The sequence below is a fragment of the Heteronotia binoei genome, unplaced genomic scaffold (genome assembly GCF_032191835.1).
Source record: "Heteronotia binoei isolate CCM8104 ecotype False Entrance Well unplaced genomic scaffold, APGP_CSIRO_Hbin_v1 ptg000674c, whole genome shotgun sequence".
NCBI lineage: Eukaryota > Metazoa > Chordata > Lepidosauria > Squamata > Gekkonidae > Heteronotia > Heteronotia binoei.
Window position 1 is genome coordinate 153254 of NW_026800067.1, and position 18280 is coordinate 171533.

The 18280-nt window shown below is 40.1% G+C and overlaps 1 protein-coding gene across 1 annotated transcript in view; it reads right to left on the bottom strand.

The window, feature by feature from the left end:
* Window positions 1–466: 466 nt before the first annotated feature.
* Window positions 467–18280, bottom strand: part of LOC132590769 (autocrine proliferation repressor protein A-like) — a 62225-nt gene continuing 44411 nt past the window's right edge. Inside the window, exons 7-8 of the mRNA XM_060263692.1 lie at window positions 12262–12391; window positions 467–591 (exon numbers count right to left, since the gene is read on the bottom strand). Of these exons, the coding sequence (XP_060119675.1) occupies window positions 467–591; window positions 12262–12391 (255 nt within the window). The remainder of the gene's footprint in view (window positions 592–12261; window positions 12392–18280) is intronic.

The following is an 18280-nucleotide window of genomic DNA, read 5'->3' on the forward strand; positions in this document are numbered from 1 at the left end:
AGTTGGGAAGCAGGGGCAGGCTTCATTCAGGCACCCCTCTAAATATCCTCCAGGCCCCCGGCAGGGGTCTGTCACCAGAGGTCACCATGGCTTCCAGGTACACACACGCACAAATGCACATGCATATAAAAATACAAAAATAATGTTGTGGCCTGTCTTATTCCAAACATTTGGAGTTGTGAGTTTTTGTGACTCTCTGCAAGACCTCCCCTTGCCAAGCCCTGGGCCTGCAATGCTAGAGTGGCTTTTGTGGAATGGTTGCTGTTGATCAGTAGCCAGTAACCTAGCCAGGGTCAATTATGTAAGTTTCATAGAAGCAAGTCATGTGCAGTTGCTGTTGAGCTTGGATCTGATGAGTCCTCTCTGAAAGGCCGAAAATATAATTTCGTGGGATTTTTGCCATTCCTACAACTTCTATTATTTAGAAACAGGAAGGAAAAGTAGAACGTATTTTTGGAGTATAAACTTACTGAAGATATTTTGTACCTTCCAGTTGAGAAAAGTAATAACGTGAGTTGTCAGGCGGGAAGAACTCATCCCCTGATAAAATGATTATGTTCTTGGCTGTGTCTGCGTATTGCTCATTGTAGGCTAAAAGGGAAAATCCAAAGGTTAATTTCATGGAAAGTGCATGAAGAGTCCCACTCCAATCTCAACTCCAGATGAGCAGAATGGAAAAAGAGCCGTTGCACAAGACCGAAGGAGGTGCTGCTCTTTGCATCACGGATAGATTTAAATATGCTAAATAAACTCATGTATATATTCTCTGTGTTGATTTATGTATATAGTCTCTTAACAGTATAAATACCACTAATAAAAATATCATATGCTTTCATCCAACTCACTAGTACAAAAATTCATGCAAATTTTCTTACCAATATTACAAACTTCCACAGTGCACAATATCAAGCAAATTCATTCAACAATATAACCATCTATTAACATCCATCCGAAATGTGCTACGAGCCTAAACAGTCTCTTTCCAAAAATATAATTGGTACCTATAACGACGAAATGTAGAAGACAGTGCTTATAACAAGTATAATATTCCTCCCGACAGATTTATTAACTGCACAATCCTAACAATACCAAAAACTAATGTGCCAAAATAAACAGAACCAAAATCAAAGCAGAGAATCTCTGTAATGGGAATTGAAAGGGGGACATTTTTTCAAACTCAGTACTGCCCTGAGCCAGCTTTGGTGTGGAGGGTGGAATATAAATCAAATAAATAAATAAAATAAACAATCAGTTGCAGTGAATAGAATGCTCAGCAGAACAAGTGCTACTATGGCAATACCAGCAAAAACGGACTAATGTCAAACCAGAGAATCTCCACAGTAGAAACTAAAGATGAGGGCCATTTTTGCAAGTTTCAATGGACAGAATGTCCAGCAGAAGCAGTGCAAGCTTAACAGAACTGATGCCAGTCTTCAAAGCACAGACTTGCAACAAATTCAAATAGGGAACGAGGATTTTGCAAGCCAGCCTCAACCAGCTGCAATGTGCAGAAAGCCCAGCAGAACCCAGTGCCACTGTGTCACTGCAAGCTTAAAAGAACTAATCTTAAAGGAAAGATCCAGGCAAAGGGGAGAGATTTTGCAAGCTCTGAGCAAAAAAATGGGAAAGAACACAAAGGAACCGGGACAAAAGGGGGGGGGGGACCCTCTTGAAAATGACTCATTTGGAATTGACAAAAGCGGCATGGAAGCCCATGGAAATGCTTGATATACAGAAACAAGTTCAGGGGGAAAAAAAGGGAAAACAAAAACAGTCCTTGAGAGCCTGCAAATGCTTTCTACCAATGTTTCTAGTAATTCCCAGATATTTCCCAGATATTATCCCAATTATTTCTAGGATTCTTTTATTCCTAACTTAAGAACATAAGAGAAGCCATGTTGGATCATGCCAATGGCCCATCCAGTCCAACACTCTGTGTCACACAGTGGACAAAAAATTATACACACACACACACACACGCACATATATACACACACACTGAAGGAAGTTTTAGCTTGGATTGATTTAAATAATTGTTTTATGTCTCATTTTTATTGCTGTTTTATCTTATTTGGTCATTGTTTGACCCTAACCTGTGAGCCACCCTGAGCCTGCCTTTGGTAGAGAGGGTGCGATATAAATTAAATTAAATAAATAAAATAAAATAAAACAGTAATCAAATTGATTTAAAGAAAATATTCTTCTTATGTAATGTGGTTTCAATTAAATTTCTTATCTGAAGGCACTGAAAGAATGTTAAGGGGCTACTGTCAGTCTCATACTGAAGTTCTGAAAAAGATTTTACATTTTGGCCAATAGATTAAATGGCATACTATATACTTATATTGATATGGATCAAATATAAGGATGCATAAGGGCTTGGAACATCAGAAGGTTGTTTAATTTAATAAACCTTTCTGAAGATGTATGCCCACAATTTTTTTTCATTGACACAGAAAAGGCATTTGATAAAATAGATTGGGCCTTTATGGGAAATATTACAATTGATCACCTTGGCTTTTTTTGTAGCATGAACACATTTGCATATTAGGCTAATCCACCAAATACTTCTTAGTCTTGTAACTGAAATTTTGAGAACCAGTTTTGTGTAGTGGTTAAGTGTGCGGACTCTTATCTGGGAGAACCGGGTTTGATTCCCCACTCCTCCACTTGCACCTGCTAGTATGGCCTTGGGTCAGTCATAGTCCTGGCAGAGGTTGTCCTTGAAAGGGCAGCTGCTGTGAGAGCCCTCTCCAGCCCCACCCACCTCAAAGGGTGTCTGTTGTGGGGGAGGAAGGTAAAGGAGATTGTGAGCCGCTCTGAAACTCTTTGGAGTGGAGGGTGGGATATAAATCCAATATCATCTTCTTCTTCTTCTTCTTCTTCTTCTTCTTCTTCTTCTTCTTCTTCTTCTTCTTCTTCTTCTTCTTCTTCTTCTTCTAGCATTGCTATATGACAACATCAAGTTATTAAAGACATTAATTGCCAACAAAACACCACTAATCTGGTATAGTAATATGATAATAATATTGTTATTACAAAAAAAGATTCTCAGATTTCCGCTCAGGATTGAAACAAGTTGAAAAAGGAGTTTGGTGCAGATTCCGGGGGAGGAAAATGTCAAGCTGAGCTGTCTCTCATAACGGGAGCTGGCTGGAACTTCTGTTCAGGGTAGTGGAGGTCAAATTAATGTCTACTGCCTACTTTTCTCAGACATTAGTCCAAGGCATGCAAGGGAAACTTTAACGAGATTTACCTTGGCTTAAAGAGAGCCCCGGAGGGGACTCTTTTGAGGCTTTGAGGGGTCTCAGGGGAAGTTGCATAGTCATCATCTTCAGAAGTATCCAGAATCATTCATTTGACATAAGCTCATCAAGATCCTAAACTTCTTGGACATTTTAAAACAGCTAAAGCTTGGAATGACCAGTGGAAACTTGGATAATCGGAAGAAAAAGTACAGAAGATTATTTTTTCAATCCGGAGCTATTTATAGCTTAAAGGGACAAAGTTAAAAGGTGGGAAAAGGGAATATAGAAAGCTTGGAAGAAGAGGGAAGGAAGAGGCAACATTTGGATTTTATAACTATAATGGACAGTGTGAAAAACTGCTAAAAAGTGGGAAGGAATTTATTGTTTTGTCTACTTGCGGTTTTGGAAAGAAAAGCAACATCGTCATACTGGAACAGACCTGCAGCACGTCTGAGAGAGACAGGAAGTACGTCAAGTATCGTGAGATCTTCTTGTGACTTTGTAGTAACCAGAACAGGAAGTAGTGAAAAGAAAACAAAAGAAAAGAAACAGCTATGAAAGTGCAGGAAGTAGAAGGGAAAATGAAAGTTTATGATGCCACCTTGTTGAAAATTCAAGAAAAAGTGACAATCCATGACTGCAAAATGATGGAAACTCAGATACGTTTGAGAGGAGTACCTGAAGTGGAGAATGGTGACTTGAAAGGATATATAATAAAAATAATTGCAGAATTCTTAGAGGAAGATCCTGAAGAGACTAAAAATATGTATGATTATATGTACAGAGTGAATTCACTTTTTGCCAGGAAAAATATTCTACCAAGAGATGTTGTTGTAAGATATATGACAAAAGAAATGGTGGGAAGGATCATGAATAAAATTTTTGAAAAGGCACTGATAGTGGGAGGCAGTAAAGTGAGAATCATGAAGGAGCTACCAAGGCTAGTGATAAATGATAGGAGAACATATAAAAAATTGACAGAAAACTGAGGGAAATTGGCACAAGATTCAAATGGATTATACCTGAAGGCTTGAGCTTTGAACTCCAGGGGAAAAGAGTCACACTTACAAATGCTCAGGAGTTGCGTAGATTTTTTGAAGAAAATAAAGAATTTGCACTATGATGGATTACAAATTATTGTCTTGGACTGTTAATGGACTAAATTCACCACAAAAAAGAAGGGCAACATTTCATTGGATTAAGAAACAAAATTGTAATATAATATGTTTGCATGAAGTACATATTAAACAAAAGGATTATAAATTTTTATGGAACAAACAATAGGGAGTAAATTTTTTTTTAATTAGCAGAACAGAAGAAAAGGGGAGTGGTTTTATATGTTAAACAAGAATTGGAGCCAAAATTAGTGTTTAAAGATAAAGATGAAAGATTTGTAGCAGTGGAGACAACTTTAAATGGAAAAAAGACATTGTTATTGGGACTGTATGCGCCTAATGGTGCAAAGGACGCTTTTTTAAAAGACATTACACAAAAACTTGATGAATTGACCTATGATCAAGTATTTTTAATGGGAGATTTCAATGGAACAGTTAAGAACTTATTGGATAGATCTAGAGGGAAAAAAATGATGGGAAGGAAGGGAAATTGCCGAAGTCTTTCTTTGAGTTGGTTAAACAAGAACATTTAGAAGATATATGGAGGAAATTTAACCCTGAAATGTGGGACTATACTTTTTTTTCAGCAAGACATAAAACCTTTTCTAGAATTGACATGCTGTGGGGAACTAAAGACTTAAGTCTTATAACAAAGAAGATAAAGATTTTACCTAAAATTGGGGCTGATCATAACCCAATAATGTGGATTACAAAATTGTCCAAGAAATTGAGAAGATGGAGATTGAATGAGGATTTGCTGCAGAATAAGGAAACAGTGACATATCTAGAAAAAGAAACTAAAGCTTTTTTCCAAGTGAATGATAGGGAAGATATTGAGTTTCAGATGGTCTGGGATGCTTATAAAGCAGTAATGAGAGGATTGTTGATTACCTTGAACAATAAAGATAAAAGAAGAAAAGAGAAACAATTATTGGACATTCAAAATGAAATAAAGAAGAAGGAAGGGGAGCTGAGAAAAAGACCAGGGAAAAAGAAAATTCTAAAAGAAATTACAATATTACAAACTCATCTAAGACATTTGTTGAATAAAAAAGTGGAATGGAGTTTGAAAAGACTTCAGCAAAAATCATTTGAAGGAGCAAATAAACCGGGAAAGTACTTGGCTTGGCAATTGAAGAAAAAGAGAGAAAATAGAACTATTAGTAGAATTGTGGTAGATGGAAGGGAAGTGGTCACTCAAGAGGGAATAAAAAGAGAATTTTTCAAGTACTACGCCAAACTGTTTAAAGGTGTTAAAGTAAAGAAAGAGAAGATAGATGAATATCTACAAAAGTTAAAAATAGATCCCCTAACTGAAAATATGAGAAAAGTTTTGAATGATCCAATTGAAAAGATTGAAATTGAAGCAGCAAACAACGCAATGAAAAATGGAAAAGCTCCTGGGCCGGATGGATATACAGTTAAATATTTTAAAACTCTGAAGGAGGAATTAATACCAAAATTGCAGAAGTTGATGAACATTGTGACGGAACCGGCCCGATTCTGCCTTCAGACCCGGTCCTGTCAACTCCCTCTTGAGTCGCCAACTCCTGGAGGGAGCTATTTCTCCTCCTACCACTTGGACTCGCTGCCACCACCTGCTCAGTCTAGGGGTTCAGTTTAGGGGTTCACCCCAAGCCTTCAGCTATGTGCTCCTCTGAGCCCACATTAGCCTTGCTGCTCTCAGAACCTCCTGTGAAATCTCCACTCTCCACCTCTGTCTCTTCAGTATGCACATCCTTTATGCTAGACAGGTTCCCTTCCTCGCTAGGAACATCTACAGCCTCTTGCTGCACTTGGGGAAAGCTACACCCCTTTTCCTCTTGGGAACACCCTCCTCCAGGGCTTGAGACAGGCTGGTCCTCCCCCTCCTGGGTGACTGCCCTCTCTTCGTCCTCAGTAACCTGGGCTATTTCCCCCTCCCTGGCTGGTGGTGAGGTGGCTTCCCTAAAGTTGCCTTCCTCCTCCCACTTTCCTCTGAGGGTTTGGCTGTGGGTTACAGCATTGATAAAGTACTGGCCAACCAATAAATCCCGGCCCAATAGCACTGGAACTGTCTGTTCCTTCATTACCCCACATTCAGAATAGGATTTACATTCTTGTGGAGCTAAACCCCTGAACTGCTTTCGGGAGTGGTTTGGCCCCAGTTTAAACCTTTTAAATACAGTGGCTTTATAGGCTGCAAAAGTTATCCCCCCATCTTCCATAGGCATGCTGTGATAGATGGCTGAAAGTTCTCCAGTCAGGATGCTACAGAGGTAAGACATATAGTCTTCCTCTGCAATCCCCCATTGTTTGGCTGCCTTCTCAAAGTTGGAGAGGTATATGGAGGGGTCTTCTCCCTCTTTGTACACTGCAAAGTCTTTGGGGGTGACTTTGATCTTTTTGCTTTGTTCAGCTTCCAGACGTAGCACCTCAAGCTCATGGCGACGTTGCTCTTCCTGCTCCCGTCTGCGGATCTCAGCTCTCTCTCTCTCCTCCCGTCTGCGGATCTCAGCTTGTCTTTCATTCCTCTGTCTGCGGATCTCATCCCTCTCTCTTTCCTCCCGTCTGCGGTCTCGGTCCGCCTCGATACGCATTCTCTCCAGTTCCAACTGTAGTCGCAAGATTGCTTCTGACTGGGTGGGGGGCACTTCTGCAGGTGCCCCTGAATGCTGATGATGCTCCAACAGGAGGTCTTTCATATCTGCTACAGTCATGTTGTCACACTCCAGCCTTTGCTTTGCGCACTCTTCCTGGAGCTGTGGCTTTGTCATCTTCAGGATTTCCAGTCTCTTAGCACGCTCCATCCTGACTAACTAAACTTTCCCTATTCCAGTTGACCCGAAAATAAAACAAAACCTCTGGGTGCTTGCACGTATCAAAAAACAAAACTGCCTGGCCAATCAAGTTCTCTGTTTGTTCTTATCCCACCGCTGCCACCAAATGTGACGGAACCGGCCCAATTCTGCCTTCAGACCCGGTCCCGTCAACTCCCTCTTGAGTCGCCAACTCCTGGAGGGAGCTATTTCTCCTCCTGCCACTTGGGCTCACTGCCACCACCTGCTCAGTCTAGGGGTTCAGATTGAGAGGAACAGGACTCCCAATCCCCCTCTCCAGCTATGAGGCCAGGCCTCAAGGCCCTCTGCCACCCAGTACTTGGGTATCACAGAGACCACAGCACTTCTTCGGGGAACCCCTGGAGGATTGGCACCTTATCCAACTGCATGCCTTCCCCGGGGCCCCCTTCTTAATGCAGCATGGTCTAAGGCGGTTGGGGATCTATGTGGTACAGAGTTGGACTGCCAGCATTCAAAAACAGCAAAAATATTTAATTAAAAGAGAAAAAGAAAAGAAGAGCAAACCAAAATCAGTTGCATATACAAAGTTAGCACAGCACAGCACCCACACAGCAAACAGCATGCCAAAGAAAAGATGGTTATAATGCATCCTACTGTCCCTGGTCTAAACTTGCCCCGCCTTGGGGATGACTTACTTGGTCTGACTGCCTGGGGGCCTCACAGGCAGGAGCCCCCATGCTCACAACCTCCTCCTTCGAGCGCCAGTTGAGAACTGCCTTCTCTTTCTGCTAACTCACATACATAGAACAAAAGAACTTCCTGCTGCTCTAGGAGGCTTTCTCCCTAGAGTTGTTGGTTTGGCTCTGGAAGGGAGGGGGGGTTGGAGGTAGGCTAGGCCAAAGCCTGCTTAGGAGTTTCATGTTCCCTCCCACCTAAGATGGCGTTTCTCCACAAACATAATAAGAGTAAAAGGGAAAGTGCCAAATACATGGAAAGAAGCTGTTATTTCGTTGATACCTAAAGAAGATAGAGATGCCACGAATGTAAAAAATTATAGACCAATTTCGTTATTAAATAATGATTACAAAATATTTACAAGAATCTTGGCAGAACGGCTTAAACATCATCTGATAAATTTTATAAAGGAAGATCAAGCAGGGTTTCTTCCCAAAAAACAAATAAGAGACAATATTAGGACTGTTGTAAACATTGTAGAATATTATGAAAGACATCCAGGAAAAGAAGTAGCATAATTCTTTGCCGATGCAGAGAAAGCATTTGACAATTTAAGCTGGGACTTTATGTTTGTGGTAATGGAAAAAATGGAGTTGGGAGAAAGTTTTATAAAAATGATAAAAGCAATATACTCCGAACAAAGGGCAAGATTGTGTGTTAATGCAGACCTCACAGAAGAAATGAAAATTAGTAAAGGTACTAGACAAGGCTGTCCACTTTCACCACTGTTGTTTATAATTACTCTTGAAATTTTATTGATGCAGATTCAAGAAGAAAAAGAAATACAGGGTTTACGAATAAAAGGGTGTACTTACAAATATAGAGCGTTTGCTGACGACATAATGTTTATAAATGAAAGTCCCTTACAAGTTACACCTTTGTTGTTAGCTAAAATACAAGAATATGGGGAGTTGGCGGGACTTTGTATTAATAGAGAAAAATAAAAAATTCTGTGTAAAAATATGTAGATGAATAAGCAACAAGAATTACAGAGACTAACAGGCTGTGAAGTCACTTCTAAGGTAAAGTACCTAGAGGTGGAGATAACAATGAAAAATATTGATCTGTTTAAAAATAATTATGAGAAATTGTGGTGTAAAATGGACGAAGATATGTTAAAATGGAATAAGCTTAATCTGTCATTGCTGAGCAGAATTGCTGCAATCAAAATGAATATTCTACCAAGGATAATGTATTTGTTTCAAACTATTTCTATTGTGAAGGATGCTAAACAATTTGATAAATGGCGTAGGAAAATTTCAGAATTTGTGTGGGCTGGGAAGAAGCCAAGGATTAAAATGAAAGTTTTGTCAGATGCCAAAGAGAGAGGCGGATTTCAACTACCAGATTTAAAATTATATCATGAAGCAGTTTGTTTAGTGTGGATAAAAGAATGGATAACGCTGTTAAACAAAAAACTTTTAATGTTAGAAGGTCATGGAAATAAATTTGGCTGGCACGCGTATTTATATTATGGGGAAAAAAGGATGGATGGTCTTTTCTCTCACCATTATATAAGAAGCAATTTATTAAATACATGGATTAAATACAAGAAATATGGAGGTGAGAGAAGACCTTTATGGATAGTGCCAGCTGAAGTAATAAAGATAACGGCTGAGATAGGTAAAGAAAAGTGGTTGTCATATAGTCAATTGTTAAAAATACAAAGTGGGAAAACAGAACTGAAAACTGCTGAAGAATTGAGTTACAAATTTGATTGGTTTCAAATGCAACAAATAAAGAGCTTGGTAGAGAATGACATTAAAACTGAAGGAATAAGGAAAGAACAAACGGAATTGGAAAAAGTTCTGCTTGGAGATAATGACAAATTAATTTCAAAAGTTTACAAATTACTTTTACAATGGTCTACAGAGGATGAAGTAGTGAAATCTCAAATGATTAAATGGGCAATTAATGTTAATAAAGAAATAAAAATGGAATCTTGGGAATATTTGTGGAAGAACTCTATGAAACTCGCAACATGTCAAAGCATCTGGATCGAGGCGGCGTGGCGGTGCTGATGTTGTTAGACCTGTCGGCTGCATTCGACACGGTCGACCATCGGTTACTGACCCACCGGCTCGCCGACGCAGGGATTAGGGGGTTGGCCTTACAGTGGCTCTCCTCCTTTCTTGATGGTCAGGGACAAAGGGTGGCAATTGGGAGAGAGCTGTCCCGGAGGCACCCACTAGTGTTTGGAGTGCCACAAGGGGCAGTCCTCTCTCCGATGTTGTTTAACATCTATATGCGCCCCCTTGCCCAGATTGCCCGGAGCTTTGGGCTTGGGTGCCATCAATATGCAGATGACACCCAGCTCTATCTACTAATGGATGGCCGGCCTGACTGCGTCCCAGAAAACCTGGAGCTTGCATTGCAGGCCGTGGCTGGCTGGCTCAGGCTGAGTGGGCTGAAGCTGAATCCAACGAAGACGGAGGTCCTTTGTTTGGGTCACGGTGCCCCAGGAGGGGAAATTCCCTTGCCAGCTCTTGACGGTGTGCCAATGAAAGTGGCCCACAGGGTCAGGAGCTTGGGGGTCCTTCTGGAGCCTTCACTATCTATGGAGGCACAGATAGTGGCCACTGCCAAGTCCGCATTTTTTCATCTTCGGCGGGCAAAGCAGTTGGCCCCCTTCCTGGAGCGCCGGGACCTGGCAACGGTGATTCATGCTACGGTCACCTCCAGACTGGATTACTGCAACGCCCTCTACATGGGGCTGCCCTTGTGCCGAACTCGGTGGTTGCAGCTGGTGCAGAACGCGGCAGCTAGGCTGCTATTGGGGCTTCCAAGATGGGAGCACATACAGCCAGGGTTGCGTGAACTGCACTGGCTGCCAATGGTCTACCGAGTTCGTTACAAGGTGCTGGTCATGACCTTTAAAGCCCTATATGGCCGAGGGCCTGTCTACCTGAGGGACCGTCTCTCCCCATATGAGCCCCAGAGAGCACTGAGGTCAGCTGGTAAGCACCAGCTGAATATCCCTGGGCCAAGGGAGGCCAGATTAAAGACCACCTGGGATCAGGCCTTCTCTGTTGCGGCCCCACTACTCTGGAACCAACTCCCGGAGGAGGTACGGGCCCTGCGATGTGTAAATCAATTTTGCAGGGCCTGTAAGACATACCTCTTCAAAATAGCCTTCTCCCATGCCGAGCTAAGATAATGTCGCTGTGTATGTTTTCTGCTCTTCTACTGAATTTAAGATCTATTTAGCACCTTAATGTCAATTTTAATGTAACTGTATACTGATTTAAGATGATTTTATTGTTTATATGATTTTATTATATGGTATTGCATTTATATGTTGTGAGCCGCCCTGAGCCTGCTTGTGCGGGGAGGGCGGGATACAAATAAAAAGTTATTATTATTATTAAAGAAAATTATTTTAAGATGATGTATAGATGGTATATGACTCCTAAAAAACTGGCAAAGATGAACAATAAGATGCCTGACATGTTGGAAATGTAAAAAGCATGAAGGTTCTTTCTACCATATGTGGTGGACTTGTGAAAGAGCTAAAAAGTTTTGGCAGATGATTCAGCAAGAGATTTCAAAAATTTTGGGATATGAATTCAATAAAGTTGCAGAGATTTTTCTGTTGGGACTACAAATGGAAACATTTCCAAAAGAAGATAGAACTTTAATCCGGTACTTGCTCTCAGCTGCTAGGACATTGTATGTGCAGCTGTGGAAGCAAGAAAAAATACCAGAGAAATGGGACTGGATTATAAAAGTTATGACATGGAGTGAAATGGACAAATTAACAAGAACATTAAGAGATTACGATTTGGAAATTTTTAAGAGGGAGTAGAAGAAGTTCAGAAGTTACATAGAAAAAGAGTGGAAAATAAAGTGATATTGGACAGTTTTTGATAATGATTAAGTTTTAAAAGAAGAATACGGCTTTTAGTATTTCTGTTTTTATTTTTTTAATAGTTAAGTGTACCTTAATATCTGTTTTCTTAAGTAAACAAAACTGGCGGGGGTCACATAACGGGGGGAGGGGTGGGAGAAAAGTAAGATATGGGGAAGACTAATTGCTTTTTTAAGTTGTAAGATATTGATATTGTTATTCTTCCATATGTTACCAAAAAAATTGTTTATACTTGAAAAAGGAGTTTGGTGCAATTTTGGGCTTCAAAGTTAATAATATCAAGTTGGTATTAATGAGGATAGACCTAATTGAATTGTAAGAACAAGTTGGGATTGTACAGGTTGCCTTTTATGCCAGTATTCAATTATGATGAGTTTGCTGAGTCTTGGCAGACAGATGATTTTAAGGTATGGGAGAATTTAAAATTAACTAGAGTGGTTGATTTATTAACAATCACTCCAGTTCTTTCTTCTCTAGAAATTCACTGTGTATCCACAAGGATCATACATGCTTACCTATGGGGTCCACAAGACGAACCAGATCACTGAAACGGGGATTATCCAACTCTTGTGTTATATTCATCTCATAGAAGGGTTTCAGCATATAAGACCAGCCGCAATATGCTCGGTATTGGTGGTGGAAACTCTGTTGAAAAATTTGGATCATGAGTCTTGGATGCACACGAATATACACTCAGCAGAGTTGGATGGTGCTGCCCAGCAGTTTAAGAACTGGAGTTTTTAGAATAAGACCAGCCAGCCAATGTGGCAAACCAGGATGCTTTGGAAGATATTGAGAGCCCAATCTAGTGGGCTAGCCTGAATTTTGATGATTCCTCTATAGCTAGAAATAGATCGTGATGGTACCTACAGGACCGCCTCTCCCCATATGTGCCCTGAAGATCATTACAATCCACTTCACAACATTGTCTAACCATGCCTGGCCCAAAGGACATCCATCTTGCCTCAACCAGGGCCAGGGCTTTTTGACATGGACAGGTTCGAATCAGCTCCCTGCAGAGATTCAGATTCAGACTTACTACCTTTTCACAGGGCCTGTAAGATGGAGCTATTTCACCGGGCCTTTCGTTGAGGCAGTGGGCATCCATATCCCATCTACTTGGCCTCCTGTACTTCTGGTGATGCCATCTTTTTATTTATCTTTGAGCCTATAGCTTCATTGATGCCGATTGGAACTGCCACCTATGTTGTCATATTACTGTTTTACTGCTTTTATTATGCTGTTTTTTTTAATTTTAAACAATTTTATTGAAACGTAAAAATAGCTTACAATCCATAAGACAAGAAGTTTACCGTTAGGATCAACAGGAATAGCATTGTAAGCTTAGTAAACAAAATACATAACAAAAACGACCTTTAAAAACAAAATACAAACTGACGATAATAATATTTATAATAGTTATAACACAGTATTTAAAAATAAAATAAAATCGGGGAAAGGAAAGAAAAAAAAAGATGTAATACACTTGTAATTAACTTGAACTTAACTTGTTAAAAAAAAATTTATAGCAAAAGGAAATCCTTATACATTTTGTTTTTAGTATAAGAGTTAGCATAAAATGGATCGGTGTCAAGCTTTTCTAAAATGGGAAGCCAGGTTGCCAAATACTTAGAGTAGGCTTGGTATGGGTCTTTGTGATCTATGGCTGCCTGAATTTTATCCATTACAATGTGTTCCCAGACTTTAAGTAGCCAATTATCAAGTGTCAAATTCAATGAGTTTTTCCAAGACTGCGCAATTGTGGTTTTAGCAGACGTCAGAAGTTTAACTACCAAGGATTTTTTAGAAGATGACAGACGAGTATCGGACCAATGATTAAGGAGTATCCTTGTTGGGTTGTCAGGGATCAAAACCCCTGTCAGGGAGGAGAGATGGGCACAAATTGAAGTCCAGAATGGTCTAATTTTGGGGCAGTCCCACCAACGGTGGAAGTAAGAGGCTTTGAGCCCACAGTTTCTCCAGCAGTCCGAGGAGCCTAACTGAGTCATGTGGGAAAACTGATTAGGAGTAAGGTACCAACGTGCTATTAGTTTAAAGTTTTGCTGAGATATATTTATAATGGTAGATTGTAGGGCATCACTAGCCCATATAGAGTCCCATTGGCCGGGAGAGAGAATGGTGTCACAGTCCTTATGCCATTGAGTGGTGTAAGAGGGTAAGGTTGCTTCGAGTTTGGACAATAGGATTTGATATAGCCGTGAGATGAGACTTTTAGGCATTCTCTCTTCGTGAAAATGAAGAACCAGGTGTTCATAGTCAGATGAAGGGCGGGAAAGTGAAGAGATCACTTTAGGGTCCTGAAGGAGGTGCCTGATCTGAAAGTATTCAAACCAAGGTACTGACTTAGTCAAAACTTGGTCCAGGTCATTTTTAGGTAAAAGTTGTTTAGAAGATGAAAGAAGGTTAAAGAAAAAAACTTTTGAAGAATCTCTCCAGACCTTAAAGGAAGAGGGTAGTTGGGCAGGGGGAAAATATTTTTGTGCTATATAGGACGAAATAATAGAGAGTCCTGGAGCCAGAAAGTGACGCTCTGAATCCCATACTGACAAGAGCGCCCTGAGGAATGGGTTTATGAGTTGCCACGATGGGCGTTCATTTTTCTTAAGCCATAATAGTTCGTAGTATTTCAGTGGGGTGAAGTGAGCTTCCTCTATGGGCGTCCACGGCGGCGGGGGATGTTGATACAATATTTTGGTCATCTGGGATAAAATAGTAGCTTTATAATACTTTGCCATGTCAGGGACAGCTAGGCCACCTTTTAGTCTTGATCGACATAAAGTTGATACTTTGATTCTAGGTTTTTTATATTTCCAGATGAAAGAGGTCAGTATTTGTTGCCAGGATTTTAACATGGGCTGAGAAATCTCAATAGGAAGAGCCCGAAATAGATATAAAAACTTGGGAAAAATAAAGGATTTAATTGTGTGGATTCTTTCCATCCAGGATAGTTGCAACTTATCCCATTGCTTTAGCGTGGTAGTAATCTCAGATGCCGTAGCCATGTAGTTAGTTTTTCATAGGCCAGCTATATTTAAGGGGATTTTCAGCCCCAAATAAGACCAGGAATCAAAAACCCAATGGAAGGGGTAGTTTGCTACTATGTCTTTTTTAGAAGTATCAGAAATTTTAATCGGGTAGAGAATTGATTTCGAATGGTTAACTGTAAGACCTGAAAGTTTACTATAATCGGACAGGAGAGAGGAAACGGCTTTTATAGACTGTAGTGGGTTTGTAATGTATAAGACTATGTCGTCGGCAAATAAACTTATTTTAAAAGTAAAATTTTGGACAGACGCCAGAGATCTCTGAAGAAAGCCATATCAAATTTGCGAGAGGCTCTATGACAATGGCAAATAGCAATGGTGCTACGGGGCAGCCTTGACGAGTTCCTCTTTCTAGGATAAGTGAAGAGGACTGTTGACCATTAATTTGTATAAACGCGGATGGACGGGAATACAGAGAATCTATAACCGTTTTAAACCTTGGTCCAAAACCCATGTAATGTAAGACTTTTTTTTAAGGAAGAGAGGTTCTACACTATCGAAGGCCTTCTCTATATCTAAGGCAAGAATGCAGGAATCGTAAGGCTGAAAAGTGCAATATTGAATTAAGTAAATTGTTTGTCTAGTGTTGTCCGTGATATCACGATTCGGGATGAATCCTGATTGGTTGGTGTGAATATAAAGCCCTATGATTGTATTCAATCTAGCAGTCAAAATAGAAGTAAATAGTTTATAATCGTTATTTAATAAAGAAATGGGGCAGTAAGATTTAACATTTAATGGGTCCTTGTCCTTTTTGGGAATCATAACTATTTTCGCCTGGGACCAGGAGTGGGGCATACAGCCGGAGTCCAGAACAAGATTGCAAACAGTGGTAAGGTGAGGTACCAGGAAAAGATTGAATTTTTTATAAAATTCTGAAGGTAGTCCGTCTCTACCTGGGGTTTTATTAATTTTGGAGGCCTTAATGGCATCAGCGACTTCAAGAGGAGAAATCGGAGAATCTAAAAAGGCTTGATGTTCATAAGACAGTTGGGTAAGGATCTTCTGGTTTTGAAAAAAGTGATCTATTAGGTGGGAAAGAGGATTGGACGAGGTATATAACTGTTGGAAAAACTGGTGAAAGGTGTCCAAGATTTTTTTATTTGATGAGTGTATTTTACCTGAGTTGTCTCTAAGACAATTAATCTGTCTTTCGCCTAGCTCTTTCCTGAGTTTCCACGAAAGTAGCTTCAACGAGCGGGGGTGATTATACCAGTATCTTTGTTTCATGAATAGTAGGTTTTTTCGGATATTAGATGTTTCTAATAAGTCTAATTTCTGTCTTTCAAGAGCTAGTTTTTGGTAAACTTTATTTGAGCAGGTTTGCTTGTGTTTTTGTTCCAAATGTTTAATATTGTCTAAAATAAGTTGTTTAAGTTCTAATTTTCTTTTTTTGTAGGCCGAATGCAAGGAGATACATTTGCCTTGCAGAACAGCTTTCATTGCATCCCACACAATTTCCTTGGAAACCCCACAATCCAAATTGTTTTTGAAATAAAGATTGATCTCTTGCTCTATTTGTGTACAAAATTCTTGGTTCAAGAGCAGTGATTTGTTTAATGTCCAATTAAATGAGGGCCTGTCCTGAGAACCAACATGCAGTGTGCACTCCAACCAAACGTGGTCGGAAAGTGTCCTGAGGCCAATATTGGTGTGGGAAACTTGGTTCAATAAAGAGGGAGAAATAAGAAAATAATTGATCCTTGTAAAGGTGTTATGTAATGCCGAAAAATAGGTGTAATCCTTAACCCCCGGGTTATGTACTCTCCAAATGTCACATAGGTTAAAATTATGAAGCACAGATTGCATAGGTGCTGAGGAAGAAGTCGGGGGAGAATGTGGCTTAAATGATCTGTCCCATTTGGGGTCTATGATTTGGTTAAAGTCCCCCCCTATAATGACTGCCCTTTCTTGGAAAAGGGCGAGTTTAGATAGCGTGTCTTTTATAAAAGTAATTTGTGAGGAATTGGGAGCATATAAAGAAACCAAAGTAAAAGGAGAATCGTTAAGCATACCTTTTATAAAGATATACCTTCCCTGGGGATCTACTTCTTGAGCCGACAAAACAAACCGAGTATTTTTTGAAAGTAAGATGGCGACTCCGCGTGATTTAGAAGAACCAGGAGCTACATACTGTGTGTGAAACCACACAGATCAAAGTATGGTGGTGCTTGCCGACTTAATGTGGGTTTCTTGTAGGAAAAGAAGATAAGGTTGCAATTTGGTCAAAGCAAATGAAAGCCGCTTAGCTTTGATAATATTGTTAAGGCCTCTGCAGTTAAGAGAAATTAACTTTAAATCAGACATAATTTAAATGCATTGAAGTATAAAAATGTTGTTAAAATCCCTATAAAACCTGTAAAACCCAGACTGGGACTCTGTATAACAATAATGAGAAGAAGTAAAAAAAACAAATAACAATGACAACATTTTCCCTGCTCTCACATCACAGAATGAACAAAGAGAGAACATTGGGGTGGGAGTACCAAGGTTGGTAACCTGACTGTAGAAATCCAAGTTCACAACAACAACCATATTTGTCTGGACCAAATTGAGCAAACACAAACCACTTTTCAGTATAAAAATAAAAATTTCCAAAAACCAAAACACCACTAAAAGGATCCACTGAATTCGTGGGTTATGGCCAGAGTATACCAAAACATACCAGTGCTGAACAAAAAGTACTGTCTGAAGAAGGCCATCAATAGACAACAATAAGAGGTAACTTTTCCCCCTAAAAAAACAAATCAACAATATTAACAACATAAATCTTACTAAACTGTTCATTGTTTCCAACCAGGAAACAATGCAACTTTACTCAGTATTTAAGAAATATACAATCTAATAGGGGAGCAAAAAGAAGGAACATCCCGGCTGTCCCCTTAACAATATGACAAAGTAAAAGGAGAGAAAAACCCGCTCCCTTAAACCAGAACAGAATGGCATGGGTAGTGTAAATACAACTGTTCAGTAGCAGGAGATGGAAGTAGCAGGAAGTGAACTGAACATCTATAGTGAACTCAGCGTCGTCTTCTTGGCTTGAAAGAAAATGGTGGGTTGGTTGGGCGGGATGAAGTAGCCCCACTTGAGTCAGGAGATGAAGGAGAGTCAATGTTCAGTTGTTTAAGAAGATCACAGCCGGAGGTGAAATCAGAAGCTGTTAGTCGAAGGCCCTGGTGAACAACCAGTATCTGGATAGGAGAAGCCCAGCGGAAGCGTATTTTATGTTCAAATAGTGAGTTTAGAATCGGCTTCATTTCTTTTCTATGCTGCAGGGTTTCCGGTGAAAGATCGGCTAGAACCAGGATCTTTTTTCCCTTGTAGAGTAGGCCCTCTTCAGATCGGGCTGTCTGTAAAATCAGGGTTCTGGTCCTGGAGTCTGGAACCGTGGCAAGTATGTCTCTTGAAAAGTCTTTTGACTTGGGCTGTAATGCCCCCAAACGGTAGGCAGAATCAATGAGAGGGGCGA